This window comes from Chiloscyllium plagiosum, unplaced genomic scaffold (genome assembly GCF_037043375.1).
Source record: "Chiloscyllium plagiosum isolate Xiang-an unplaced genomic scaffold, Cpla_swu_hap1 HiC_scaffold_6, whole genome shotgun sequence".
Classification (NCBI taxonomy): Eukaryota; Metazoa; Chordata; class Chondrichthyes; order Orectolobiformes; family Hemiscylliidae; genus Chiloscyllium; species Chiloscyllium plagiosum.
In genome coordinates, this window is record NW_028270144.1 from 108,865,667 (window position 1) to 108,879,494 (window position 13,828).

At 39.6% G+C, this 13,828-nt stretch overlaps 2 protein-coding genes across 4 annotated transcripts; one reads left to right on the forward strand and one right to left on the reverse strand.

Annotated features, from left to right (window-relative positions):
• Positions 1-291: 291 nt before the first annotated feature.
• unc50 (unc-50 homolog (C. elegans)) lies at positions 292-9,251 on the reverse strand. Of its 3 annotated transcripts, none has more exons than XM_043692239.2 (6): positions 9,193-9,251; positions 6,021-6,302; positions 4,860-4,980; positions 3,061-3,200; positions 1,499-1,600; positions 292-801 (listed from the first exon to the last, which is right to left on the reverse strand). In XM_043692239.2, exons 2-6 carry the CDS (start codon positions 6,298-6,300, stop codon positions 665-667), a joined length of 780 nt encoding a protein of 259 aa, XP_043548174.2. In that variant the 5' UTR covers positions 6,301-6,302; positions 9,193-9,251; the 3' UTR covers positions 292-664. The 3 variants fall into 3 exon arrangements, with proteins under 3 accessions (XP_043548174.2, XP_043548177.1, XP_043548175.1); XM_043692242.2 differs by having other exon boundaries at positions 9,071-9,210; XM_043692240.2 differs by having other exon boundaries at positions 6,021-6,305; positions 9,071-9,208.
• Positions 9,252-9,463: 212 nt separating this feature from the next.
• On the forward strand, positions 9,464-12,630 carry coa5 (cytochrome C oxidase assembly factor 5). Its single transcript, XM_043692791.2, has 3 exons — positions 9,464-9,756; positions 10,732-10,815; positions 11,981-12,630. Exons 1-3 carry the CDS (start codon positions 9,655-9,657, stop codon positions 12,020-12,022), a joined length of 228 nt encoding a protein of 75 aa, XP_043548726.1. The 5' UTR covers positions 9,464-9,654; the 3' UTR covers positions 12,023-12,630.
• The last annotated feature ends 1,198 nt before the right edge of the window (positions 12,631-13,828 follow it).

The window sequence follows — 13,828 nt, forward strand, 5'->3', positions numbered from 1 at the left end:
GCTTGCATAGGAAGTGTGAGCGAGCAGGCTCACGTGTGGAGACTTTAAGAATTCATTCAGTTTTTGTTTAGCCTGTCATATGCCTTAACTGGAAAGGAGAGAATTTCATTAACCAAGACCAAGGAAACATAAATTGAAAATTAAAAGACAACTTCCTTCCCTTTCCCCATTCTCCCCACAGTCCCCTTCACTCAAGAATAAGTGCTGCCCAGTCCCTTCCAGATGGAATTCTCACTCTCCCTTCCCTCTCCTATGAGTACATTCATTGATGCAATAGCTCAAGTAGGGAAAGACAGAAAGAAAATATTTATTAAAGATTCCTAATAAAAGATTATGACCTGTAAAAAAATTGTCAGATCTATTGCTAATAAAGGAATGCACTTCATTGAAAGGTTTGATCAATATAAAATATACAATCTGATCTGGTATCTGGGTTCAATGATCAACCATTCACGCAATAGAAAACATTCTGCCACAATTGAGTAAACATTTAAAAACAAAGCAATTCTCCTCTTGGAAATATCCCTTAAATATCTCTGGGTATGTAGATATCAGTATGTACTTATTTACAAATCATACAAATGTTAAAGCTGCATTACACATCGTCAACACAGCAAAAGCAACCATAATATTTAGCAACTGTTTTATTAGATAATTGAATCTTCTACTGAACTCTGTACTTGTAGAACCAGCACAGTCCTTTCGTGAAGTTCCATCCCAGTCCCAGCGATAACAAGAACAAAAGGATGAGGAGGCCAAATGGATATAGTAGGGCAACTGTGTTCTTCAGAAATGGCAATGCTAAAAGAAGAAAAATACTAAATAAGTGCATGGCCACATAAGGGAGAAAGGAATTGAATATGCTGCTGGAGTCAGATGATGAAGGATCGAAGGCTTGTGTGCAGCACAAGCATCAACAAAGAATAGGTGGGCTGAAGGGCTTGTTTCTGAGCTGCAAAATAAATAGGTAGCTACATGAAATGAAAACTGTTCAAAGGAAAATAAACCATGTGGGTTATTATATGGACTAATTCCAGTCTATTTCCTGTAATTCAACAACAAATCATTATATATTCAGCTAATAGCAGCTGCATACTTCATGTCAACTGGTCCAATTCCTCTCATAATAACTGAAGTCTTCAAACTCAGCTTGGTATAATCCAAATGGCTTGCTGCGGAGTGTGGATTAAACACATAAATCACTGCACAGCAGGACAGGATCATATGGACTAGGGTGGACATTTTTACTAGTTCTTTTCAGAGCAAATATCAAAACAAACAGTATTGTGTGACCTCTCCTGGAAAGCACAAGTGAATATTAAGCAAAGACATGCTTGCCCAGCCTCCCATATAGAGTTGAACTTTCAGTGAATGTCAGCGCCTGAGGACAATATTCTTAGATAATAACTAAGCAAAGGAATTAAATGTGGACAACTTAGCTCCTTTCATTTTGGGTTCATAAAAAAGTTCATAAAACATTATAAAACTTAATATTTACCACTATATCCAAGAAAAGTAATATAGATGTAATATCCAACGCCAACCAGCCAGAAGATGTTACCAACAAAGTAAGCAAGAAACCCATCTCTGATGATAATGTCTGCAAAGCAAATATTCAAGATTAATTACTTGCTTAAATACAACTACAACCTTCACAAAACGTTATAATCTTGGCTGCATTTGCAGCACAAACATCATTGTTACAATAACTGCATGAACAAACATTTGAGCAGTAACATAGAGCAAGAAACTGGTCAGTTTAAGAAACAGGGCACCTTGGATTATTTTGTTTAATTCGGTAATGCAACCAAACCTAGTTATTTTATCAATAGATTCTGGCTCAGATTCCCTAACAGTTAGCTCGGCTGGCTGACTTGCATTGCAAAGCGATGCTAACAAATTGGGTTCAATTCCCACACCGGTTGAGGTTACCATGAAGATCCCACCTTCTCAGACCTGTCCCTGACCTGATATTAAACTCACCACCAGTTGTCTCTCTAATGAGAGAGCAGACCAATGTTTTGCTGGAACTAAGGCAACTTTATTTTTCTACCCTGAAAAGACAATATTGAGTCTCTTCCTCCATTCTGCTATTGAACAATCTTTGATCAGAATTAACAGAGTATAGTGTGCAAGTGTAGTGATGATTTAACTGATCATCATGATGTTTGAAATAAAAACTTAACTTTGAAAACATAAGCCGAGATGGAGCAACTTTGGTAATCAAGATGATTTAGTGAAAATCGGAGCTAACAATTATGGTGGTCTTCCCTCCCATGACACATGATTACTATCAATGACATCATTGCAATGAATAACATATTTATTGCAAATAAAGAACATAACCAGTGAACGCATCATAGCATAAATTTAGACAAAACCAAGACCAATAGCGGTAATTTATTGCGACATTGTAAATATAGTAGAAAGGAGTCTGGGCAAGTGTCTGATTTAAAAATTTTCTGTTCATTTTCCACCACTTGGCTCCTTTTCTCCTGAATGACAGATTTTGACAAGCACTCTCCAGCACCATTTCCATATATCTGTTATAGAGTCCGAGCATCAGCCAAACTTACTGATCTCAGGAACATCACAACTGAGTCCAATACCGAACTAATGCCAGCATTCGTATACTTCCAGCGGTAATTGCTGGGTAGGAACTTAGCGTAGGACCTCAGTCCAATTTGTATCTTCATAACTAGTATTATTCAGCCCCCACTGTAGCACCTTTGCTGCTAGTAGGGCTGAGATTAACTCTGAAATTTGTAAAATACAGTTTCTCCCAAGATACATTTAAACAAGTCAATAGCAAAGACTTGTGAGCAGTTTTTAAAGAACTGTAGTGCAATTAAAGGTTGAGTGGTACTAGAATGCATATACCTCCAGTAACATTAATTGTGCCACACTTAACTTCAAGACCATACAATTCAAAAGTAAGTTTGGCCCTTCTATTTTTTCAGTGTTTTAGGTACACAGAGGCAGGATTTAGTTTGGAACAACAATGAAGAATTTTAACATGCTCAAAAAATTAACCTTTGTAAACGTAAATAGTACACTTACGATTAATAAAGAACAGTTGAATAAAATGCAAGATCACAAGGAGTGGATAGAAAGCATTCAGGTGAATGTCAAATGCATATCCCCATTCCACATCATAGCCTTTACTCTGAGGCTTCATCAAATATTTGTTGGTAATAAACCTAGAAACAAAATATCACAGGTGTACTCTTAACAGAACAGCTGACTGGACTTTTATCAATGTTTTAACATTCAGATGGTCCCAATACTTGAGGATAAACAAACAACTACTAAGACTAAGAACCATTTTACTTGAGGAACCTTGTGAAGAAAGTGATGATTAGATTCCCTTCAGTGTGAAAACAGGCCCTTCGGCCGAACAAGTCCACACCGACCCTCCGAAGAGCAACCCACCCAGTCCCATTCCCCTACATTTACCCCTGACTAATGCACCTAGGCCTGCAGGAGGAAATCGGTGCACCCGGAGGAAACCCACGCAGAAACAGGGAGAATGTGCAAACTCCACACAGACAGTTCCCCGAGGCGGGAATTGAACCCGGGTCCTTGGTGTTGTAAGGCAGCAATGCTAACCACTGAGCCACCGTGCCACCCCATCATATTGAAGAAAAAGAGAGGGGATTGGAAATTTATTCCAGAGTTTAAGGGCAAGACAATCTAAGGATCAACATCAACAGTAGCACAACAGAGGAAGAAATGGAAGGGCACAGATTGGAGTCAAAGCAGAGGAGTTACAAACTGGGAGACAGGACTGGAAGAGGTTCAAAGTATGCACAGCATGTCAGAAAGGAATGTTCAGGTATAAAGTTTAAGTGGTGTCTGTGTATGTGTATATGTGTCTGAGGGGGGCTTGCGGGGGGAAGAGAGAGACAGGGGAGAGAAATAGATGACAATATCTGTAAAGTTTTGTTCACACAGTGTAGAGTAGGAGGCAATTCAAGGCAATGAAAAAAAAGAGTTGGGGAAGGGTAGAGAAGTTTAGAAGGTTTTGTTGTAGGGGACTTGAAAATTACAGTAACATCCCTGTTATTTTACACAATGGGCCAAATGATCTTCTTCCAAATAGCAGCAATCTGTGAATCTGATTATCATGCGATCAAGAGCCAAAGAGGGATAGATTGGTTCTCACAACAAATGATAGACCAGCGGCAAAAGAACGAACAGAAATGAGGTCCTGCTTTTTAAAATTTAATCTATTTTTCTAATAAAGCTGTTCAAAGATGTTATTACACACCTCTAAAACAGATGGGACTTGAACCTAGGCCTCCCAGTTAAGGGGAGAGAGACTATCATTACTCCACAAGAGGGCCTAAAGTAGAATTTGACATTTAAGACAGTAGTTGCCATACATTTATTAAGTTACATTGCTCTTTGCTGAAAAGCACATGTTAATAAATTATTTCATTAGCATCAAATCAGGCTACCGATTGCCTGTTTATTCCTGGTGCAATTACTTAAATTAATATTGCTCCACATCTCTACTTCCTATCGGAAAGATGTTGTGAGCTACAGGGAAAGGCTGAACAGGCTGGGGCTGTTTTCCCTGGAGCGTCGGAGGCTGAGGGGTGAAATTATAGAGGTTTACAAAATTATGAGGGGAATGGATAGGATAAATAGACAAAGTCTTTTCCCTGGGGTCGGGGAGTCTAGTACTACACAGCATAGGTTTAGGGTGAGAGGGGAAAGATATAAAAGAGACCTAAGGACGGGTTGGATCGAAGGGTCTGTTTCCATGCTGTACATCTCTATGATTCTATGTCTCCTGCACTCGATATGCCTAGTAGCAAGGCCAAGGTACAAAACCAAAATGTTTTAAAACTTACCACATTAATGTTGCAATCAGTAATCCAACTCCCACACAATCAATGAAGACAACCCAAAGTAAAAGCTTCATTGTTTCAAAAAATCCCATTCCTAATACAAATCCAAAACCTATGGTAGAGACTAGAAAGAACAAATAAAAACATTACTATACTGCATTCTAACAAATTTTCACCACAATGCATTGTTTTACAAATGTTTTTTAATCCAAGGACTAATTTGCAATAGACATCATAAAATTGGCAAGAAGGTTGAACATTGAATCATGAAAATTATAGCACAAACAGGCCATTTGGCCACTCAAATCAGTAACTCAGTAAAATGCAAATTATGAACAAACAACATATTTGTAGCTGTCCTTTGATCTTTTATTGTTCATGATATTAGGAAATGAATGCATTGCAGTAGAGATTATTGAAGTTGAAACAATGAAAGGGCCTAAAAGGGATTTAAATACACATTTGGAAAATTAAAGGCAGGAGTATAGAATAAAAGTTGACACTGGAATCAGACTGGATGAATAGATTTAATTTACATTGAGATTTCTAGAATTCCATACTAAGGGTAAAGTAGCATAATGGATATGTTACTGGACCAATAGCTCAGAAACACAAGTTCAAATCCCCCTTAGGCAATTGAAGAATTTAAATCTAAAATAAATTGGCTGAGGCCAATTTAAGATAGTTGAATAAGTACATATTGGGGTTTATTTACATACATGTATACACAGAGGCCCATTCTCTGCCATCAAAAGTGATATGTTTAAGCATTAATCTGAGCGACCTGGGAATCCTACAGTTCCCATTGCTTGTTCAATGATATTGGCTCAGCCAAACAGATTTTATTTGCTAAACCATTAACACTCCATTCTTCTGTGGTATAAATGGTCATGATTGTTTGAAACCTGGCATTGTAGCATTAATGGCCTAATGCGTGAGAGAGGAAAAGCTTCAACATGTTTCTCTTTTCAGCAATGTTCAACTTTTGTACAACCGTTTACAACATTCTCAAACTAAACCTAAGAATTGTTTATGTTACTGTCAATCTTAGAGTGACATTACTCATGAATAATCATGCAACAGGCAGCATGCTCGACTTCACATCACAATTCATGTCCAATAATAGGGCTTCTTGCAATGGAATTTTTTTTTAAGGACACTCACCACATAACCAGATACTGAGCAAAACTAGGAAAGCAGGGTCATCTCTGGCCCACTGGTCCTTTGTCTGTTTTCTGTAATGAAAATTTCTGTATACCATCTGTGGGGATGTAAACAGGTACAACATCTGCCACATGGCAAATTCAAAATCCATCTGCTTAAAACGAAAGAGCCGCCTGAGGTATTTGTACCGCTTGGCTCCAGCTGTGTGTCGTGCAGCATCCCGGGAACTTAGTGCACCATTCCCTTGACTGATGGGACTATAACTTGTTGTTGGTAACATATCTGCTGCACAAAATAGCACAAAATCTAAATCAGAACATTTTCATATTACACTTCCAATCATCACTTTCCTGCACTATTCAGTTTCCAAACATGTACATCAATTGCTAACCAATCTTCTGTGGCTTGGCAATAGCATGCTTGCCTGAATTATTCCTATTTGTAAGAAATCTGCCATCAAACTGGTGAAGTGACTGTAATACCTTGACTGATACTGTATGTTTGCTGAATTTTGCTTTCATCACTTTTAACTTAAGCCAATAAATATCAAATCTGGATTGTGTCTATATAGAAATGTACATTCAATACGTAACTATGTTAAAGTACCAGTATTAACACTGCATACATTATATTTGCAATATTTTAAAAAGCAATTTATTTTTCAACGCAGCCAGATGGTGCAAAGCTGCAGCAGCAATGTATTCACTGAACCAACTGAATAGGTTAGTGAGGTCATTTCCACAAATCTGCAGTCAGAAATGTTGTTTAGGGGAGTAGGTCAGAGGACATCACAAAGCATCCTTTAACTGCTGATGGTACTCTTTCACTAATTCCTTTTAACATTTTGAAAGTTAGTTATCAAAAACAGGAGCACCCTATCATAAAACCTTTGTTATAAATTATTACTTGCAACCATTGCAAAGTTATTTTAAAAATTCCAAAATCTATTACCAGAATTTTTCCCAGCAAACTTGTTTAAGCTCAAAACAGAGCTTGAGCAAATGAAGCGAGCTACCCACTATGGCAAGTAGCGATAAAAGGCTTCAGACTATAGTGTCCGAAAGATAGTCACATCTCAAGTAGACAACCTGAAGCAGAGAAGACAATCCTTAGAAATCATTACAAAACAGTAAAATGGCCCCCATGTCCACATTTGCCTGCATATAACCAAAGCAATTCTTCAAAAGCATGTAACAACATGAAATTTCTGAGGCATGCTGACATGACAAGTGCAAGCGTTAGTACATAACCAGCGGAGTCCCTGAAATGATCGACATTTTTCTGTTGAATGACAAACATATCATATTGAAAACATTTTTTAAATCTCAGAAGTTTTGAAATTGATAGAATCTCATTTTGCTTTTTTTCCCTTCAAGTCTTCAATTCAGGTTAATTCCTCAACAAATGACCCTGTTCCATGCATACAGTAGACAATAACAAAGGTAGCGATGAATATCACAAAGATCACAAATATGATCTCAGACCCAGCTTCCAACAGGTGCTACTATTCAGCAACTGAAATGAACATCTTGCTCATTAGTTCTGCACTTCATCATAACAACAGAAATAAATAAAATTGAATGTGAACATCATATAATCAATGATATTAATGCAGAAGGATGGAATTTGGCCAATTGTTCCTGATACAGCTTTCCAAATGAGAAATTCATTTATCAACATCCTCCCACCTTCTCCCTGTCAGCTGACACATCCACTGTAGGTGAATTTTCTACATATCATACACAGACAGAAAGATAAATGAAGAAATGCTAGAAATGGCTGAAGAAAAATGGAATCTAATAACAAAATGACAATACTATAGTCATATCATTACAGCATACAGTAGAAAGATCCAAAGAAGGGTCACTGGTCACAAAACATAACTCTAATTTTTCTCCACTGATGCTGCCATATCTGTTGAGCTTTTCCAGTCATTTCTGTTTATGTTTCTGATTCAAGCAACTGCAGTTCATTGAGTTCTTTTTTGTTTTAGACAGAGACAGTTTTTGGAAGGTGAAGATCGACAGAACACATTAGAGGGAGGAATTGAGAAGAAAATGGATGGCACATACAATTCCACCTTTTACCTCTTATGAAATGTGTAAAGAGCAGACACAGAGCAGAATTTAGGAGAAAGTGAGGACTGCAGATGTTGGAGATCAGAGCTGAAAATGTGTTGCTGGAAAAGCGCAGCAGGTCAGGCAGCATCCAAGGAGAAGGAGAATCGACGTTTCGGGCATGAGCCCTTCTTCAGGAATGACAACTCAGACAACTCTTCCCTGACAACTCAGAGCAGAATTTAACTCTCTGAAATCACGATGTGAATGAATGAACACAGAAAAGATGAATCCAAAACCATTTGTGAATTATGCAGCAGAATAATGTTCAACAATGGGATAAGACAGCCAGACTCCCAAATTAAAACTAAAACAAAGAACTGCGGGTGCTAGAAATCTTAAACAAAATCAGAAGGCTCAATGGACATTAAATGCACATTAACGTTGCTAACTTTGCTTTCTCTCGACTGAGGAGATGGTGAGAACAGCAGATGCTGGACAGTCAGAGTGGATAAAGAGTTGAGCTGGAAAAAGCACAGTAGATCAAGCAGCATCAAAGGAGAAGGGGAGTCGACGCTTCTCTCCACAGATGCTGCTCGACCTGCTCAGTTTCTCCAGCGATTCCTGTTTCAGGATTTATTGCCTGTAAGGTGCAGCTCCTAACTGCACACCCTGGAGAAGATCCTTCTGACCAAATGATCTCCCCGGGACGGATCCTATTGACCAGGGGAGGCCCAGTGATCTCCCCGGGACGGATCCTATTGACCAGGGGAGGCCCAGTGATCTCCCCGGGACGGATCCTATTGACCAGGGGAGGCCCAGTGATCTCCCCGGGACGGATCCTATTGACCAGGGGAGGCCCAGTGATCTCCCCGGGACGGATCCTATTGACCAGGGGAGGCCCAGTGATCTCCCTCGACCTCCCTGACAACACAGTCCGGAAACAGCGTCCGTCCGCCATTGCCCCAGTGTTCCCTAGCTTTGTGATCTTACCTCAGGACACGACTAACCCAGACCCCAAGGGTGGTGGAGTTAGGGGAGGTAAGGGGGGGGGGGATGTATAAGGTGCTACCCTCCCCCCAAACCTTCAGCCGAATCAGAAAACAAACCCCGACCGTCGCAGGTAACGGCGCCGACGTCGCACTGTCGCGGGGCTGCCTGGGTGTTGTGGTCCTTCGCCAGGCGCATGCGCCACTACGTGGAGCCAGCAGGACAGCGACCGCCTTGGCGCGGTGCCGCATGGGAGCTGTAGTCTTTCGCGCGCGGGCAAGGGGGACAGATGCGTTAAGAAGGAACTACAAGCCCCAAAGTTCCATGCGGCATTGACTTGGCGAGTTTCCCGCTCCACCCTCCCCTCACCCCAGCAGTCAGCGGGCGGGAAGGTGAAAGGTCGTGGTTAGTTCACGTCGATAAGATGTTGGTGTCAATGTAGTGAGGATGGGGGTGTTCTGGTGATTCTGTTCTAGAGTGATCGGAGGCCTGGCCGCGACATTTGTCGAGGATTAGGGAGCCTGTGGGCAGGCGAACGAGCCAGCGAGGGAGGCTCGTCCTCGTGTTGACTTCCCGGCGGCCCAGTGATGCCAAAGTATTATGAGGAGAAGGAGGAGGACGGCAGAGCGTGTGCCGGGGTCAGGGAGGACCTGAGGAGCTGCTTACTGGAACATGACTGCGTGCTGAAGGTGCTGAACGACACCCAAACCTTCAACACCTGTGTTTTTCCTGCTCCTCGGATGCCGATGGTTTCTCTATCGTTCTAAGGATGGCACCCTTTCTTAATAGCAGACAATTTATCGTAACACTTATATGGCACTAAGTGTAAGACTGCACAACTGAAGTTGATAATATGTTAGAATAATTTCTTAATTTATAATGTGATAAGAATCCGGGTGGCACAGCAGTTAGCACTGCTGCCTCACAGCGCCAGAGACCCGGGTTCAATTCCCACCTCAGGCGACTGACTGTCTGTGTGGAGTTTGCACATTCTCCCCGTGTCTGCATGGGTTTTCTCTGAGTGCTCTGGTTTCCTCCCACAATCCAAAAATGTGCAGGTTAGGTGAATTGGCTATGCTAAATTGCCTGTAGTGTTACGTGAAGGGGTAAATGTAGGAGAATGGGGTCTTGGTGGGTTGCGCTTCAGTGGGTCAGTGTGGACTTGTTGGGCCGAAGGGCCTGTTTCCACACAGCAACTAATCTAATCTTATCAGCTGATTAAATTTGTCTGAACGCAGGTGAAAAGGTATGTGGTATTTTTGGTTTTGTAATTGAAGTCAGGAATACAAAAAAATAGAAGCAGTGCAAAAGCAAACTACTAGATGTGCTGACAATATTCAGTAAGTAACTGTGCTGAACTATTTCTATGATATTATTCAGTTCTGGACATCACATATTTTCTGACGACTTTACACCAGGGACCTGGAGCTTTGTTACATAACCCCTTTCTGTGCCCTATCTATTGTATGATTCAATGGAGCAAAGCAAGACTTCCTGAGTGCAAACTGTTAGCAATTATGTTAGTACACCTTTGGAAGCATACCTAGCTAAATTACTCCCAAAATGCCAATAGTCAGTGGACTAGCTCTCTTCATGTCTTATTTAGCAAACAGACAAATCTAATCCAATACACCTAAATTTTAATTCCTTTGTATTTCAAGTAGGAAGGAAAGACACCAAAACAGTGCCTAAAAGAAGGACATTGCACGGCATTACAACGTACTTTCTTTGAATGTAAAAGATCAATGGTATGTATCAATCTTAAATAGCCATTTTTAGTGTTTTTTAAATCCATGACTGTGTGATTATACCTTCTTACAAGTTTTGATTTGAGAGTTTAGTGATAGCCAATCTTCCAACTCTCTTGGATCTCATCTAGCATGTTTATGCTTTTGATTTGGTGACTGTTGCCCACAAAATTATGTTGGTAATTCTGACATTGTAGCCTTAGTCAGATGTTGAGGAATGACTTCAAAATAAACTCAGTGTTGGCCATTATTACCCCTCTGAAACTAGTTGTATCTTCAGGATTTAGCATGTGGCAGGTAGATTGCGGAAGTGCTGAAGGTGATGGTCTGTTATTGTCAGCTTCACTATAGGCTGAATTGCCAGTCTCCCCTAACTACATAATGTGGTCACTCAGTTGTGAAGATTTCCCTTTGCTCTAGCAAAGTTATTAGAAACCTATAACAAGTGTAGCCAAGTTTTTAAGTGCATAGTAGTAATTATTATTGGTCAATTGACCTGGGCTTAAAAAATAATTCTGTCTATGGATCATTACTAATAACTAGATATTTTTAACTTCAAGATATTTTAGCTTCTTTCTCTACATGTTATTTGTTTCGCAATCTTTATTTATCCCTTTAATTGATTTTCATGCTACACTTGGTCACATGTTTTTCAGATTTTTAATGTGATTGGATTGTTTTTACAGCCTGATCACGTTACTGTAGCACCATAATCATGATCCCCATTACAGAATGCTACAATCTGCTGTATGGCAGGAAAGTCAAAGTGCTTGTCTCAGACATTGTTGCTTTTCTTAACATCACTTTATTTTGAGGCACTTGCTTTGCCGCTCACTGCGAATTCCAGATTTATGACTTGGCATGGTTTTGAAAAGTGTGAGACAGAATGGGATTGATAAGGAAATGATAACTCAGGATAGAGCAGAAATGTTCAATAAGAGTGTTGATCTTCAGGATACTGTCTCAAAATATAAAAGGCTTATTCTATTGGTACCTTTTTTAATTATAGTGCAAAAACAAGTTGGGAATTTGGAAGAAACTAATGGAGTATAATGTTTCATCATACATGAAAGATATGGCTGTACTAATACCTAATTTGTCCCAATAGCTGCATCAGCATTATAACATTGCACTTTATTAATGTCCAATTAATTTTGTTTTAAAGCTGGATAACAGAACTCGTTTCAGAGGAAGAAAAGGATATTAGCGATTCAAATGCAATAGAGGAATACTTCAAAATTTAAGTGCATTGATGGCTTCAAATCAACATTTTGAATAATGAATAAAATAGTTCTTATTTGATTTAGAAAATCACTTCTTAATGTTTGTTCTTTTTGTATGAGAAATTAGTAAGGGGATTATTTTTAAGTACAACTTAATTTTATGCAGTACAACTGTTTGGATTATTTGGCTTCTGGAATGGCTTTAAGATTAAGAGGGAGAAAAATGATCCAGGTGTTTTTGCCATAAATTTCAGCAGTTGTTAATTTCCTACATTAAACATAAAGCTGCTTATATTACAGGGAGAGGTATAATCACTGAAGAGCTTTAAGAAATTGGAATAAGACAATTTGGGGGTACTTTCCTGTATTGTGTGTAGGATAAAGTTAATGGAATGAAGCAAAAAACTTGTGAAGAAGGGCCATTGGACTCAACGTTAACTCCCCTGCTTTTCCCCCCTACAAAACTAATGGATTTTGCTGATATTCTAAAGCCAGAAAAGAATTCTAGGTAGATTGGAGAATGAGTATGTATCTCAACATTGCAAATACTATGTATCATTTTTCAATAAAACTAACTACAATCAAGCAGTAATTTGAGAAGTGTAATCAAGTCTTAATTTACTTTTTTGTACATGGATTTGAACTGTAGTGTAACATTTTTGTTGAAAGATAAGCACTGTTGAATGCTCTGATGCATACTTTCAATATACAGAAAGAAACCTCAAATATTTAGATTTGATCATGTCTTTTAAACATCTTGATGAGTGTCATAGTTAAGTACTTTAGAATGTGTCACTTGTTATATGTGAAAATAAATCAGTAAGGAGGCTGGTACAGTTGCAACATTTAAGAGACATTTGGATGGGTATATGAATAGGAAGGGTTGGAGGGATATGGGCGGGGTGCTGGCAGGTGGGACTAGATTGGGTTGGGATATCTGGTCATCTCTATGATTGGACCGAAGGGTCTGTTTCTGTGCTGTACATCTCTATGACTCTAAGTGGCACACGGAAGGCTCATCAAAAAACATGTGAACTAAATGGCTAGTTCGCTTTTTAATTTGACTGCCCTATGGGGTTGATTGTTGACCACTTTTTAAAATAATGATATAGGATCATTTATGATTATTTGAACAGACAAGATCTTTGTGAATACATTACTAGAAGCTTAACAATGTAGTAAATGGAGCTTAAACATACACCTTACATCCAGCAATATCCAGTCGACATCACGAACTCGCCACAGATATATCTACAGCAATAATGTTATTCCAGGGTGATGAGTGCCTGGAACATGCTGCCAGAGGATGTGATGAAGGCAGACACAATATCAGCATTCTAGATTAGAGTGGTGCTGGAAAAGCACTGCAGTTCAGGCAGCATCCGAAGAGCAGGAAAATCAATGTTTAGGGCAAAAGAAACACCTGGACGAATACATGAATAGGAAGGGGATGGAGGGATACTGATCCTGTAAGTGAAGACAGTTTTACTATGGAAGGGCAAAATGTGTCAATGCAGGCTTGGAGGGCTGAAGGGAAGTTCCTGGGCTGTATTATTTTGTTCTTTATAGCTAAGTGCCCTAATTTTAATAGAAATGCCTTGCAAACAATAGGTCACGGAAACAGGCCCTTTGGCCCAAGAAGTCCACACCGACCCATTCCCCTACATTTACCCCCTTCACCTAACACTATAGGCAATTTAGCATGGCCAATTCACCTAACCTGCACGTCTTTGGACTGTGGGAGGAAACCGACGCAGACACAGGGAGAATGTGCAAACTTCACACAGTCA

What these genes read in the sequence shown, in the direction of transcription:
- unc50 (XM_043692239.2), bottom strand. Translation starts at nt 6,300, where the DNA reads ATGTTACCAACAACAAGTTATAGTCCCATCAGTCAAGGGAATGGTGCA. An exon ending in CTGATTGCAACATTAATGTG is followed by an intron (nt 3,201 to 4,859) that starts GTAAGTTTTAAA and finishes TTTTGTTTCTAG; the next exon opens with GTTTATTACCAACAAATATT. An exon ending in TCAACTGTTCTTTATTAATC is followed by an intron (nt 1,601 to 3,060) that starts GTAAGTGTACTA and finishes TTTGCTTTGCAG; the next exon opens with ACATTATCATCAGAGATGGG.
- coa5 (XM_043692791.2), top strand. Translation starts at nt 9,655, where the DNA reads ATGCCAAAGTATTATGAGGAGAAGGAGGAGGACGGCAGAGCGTGTGCC. An exon ending in AACATGACTGCGTGCTGAAG is followed by an intron (nt 9,757 to 10,731) that starts GTGCTGAACGAC and finishes TATTTCAAGTAG; the next exon opens with GAAGGAAAGACACCAAAACA. An exon ending in TTGAATGTAAAAGATCAATG is followed by an intron (nt 10,816 to 11,980) that starts GTATGTATCAAT and finishes TTTGTTTTAAAG; the next exon opens with CTGGATAACAGAACTCGTTT.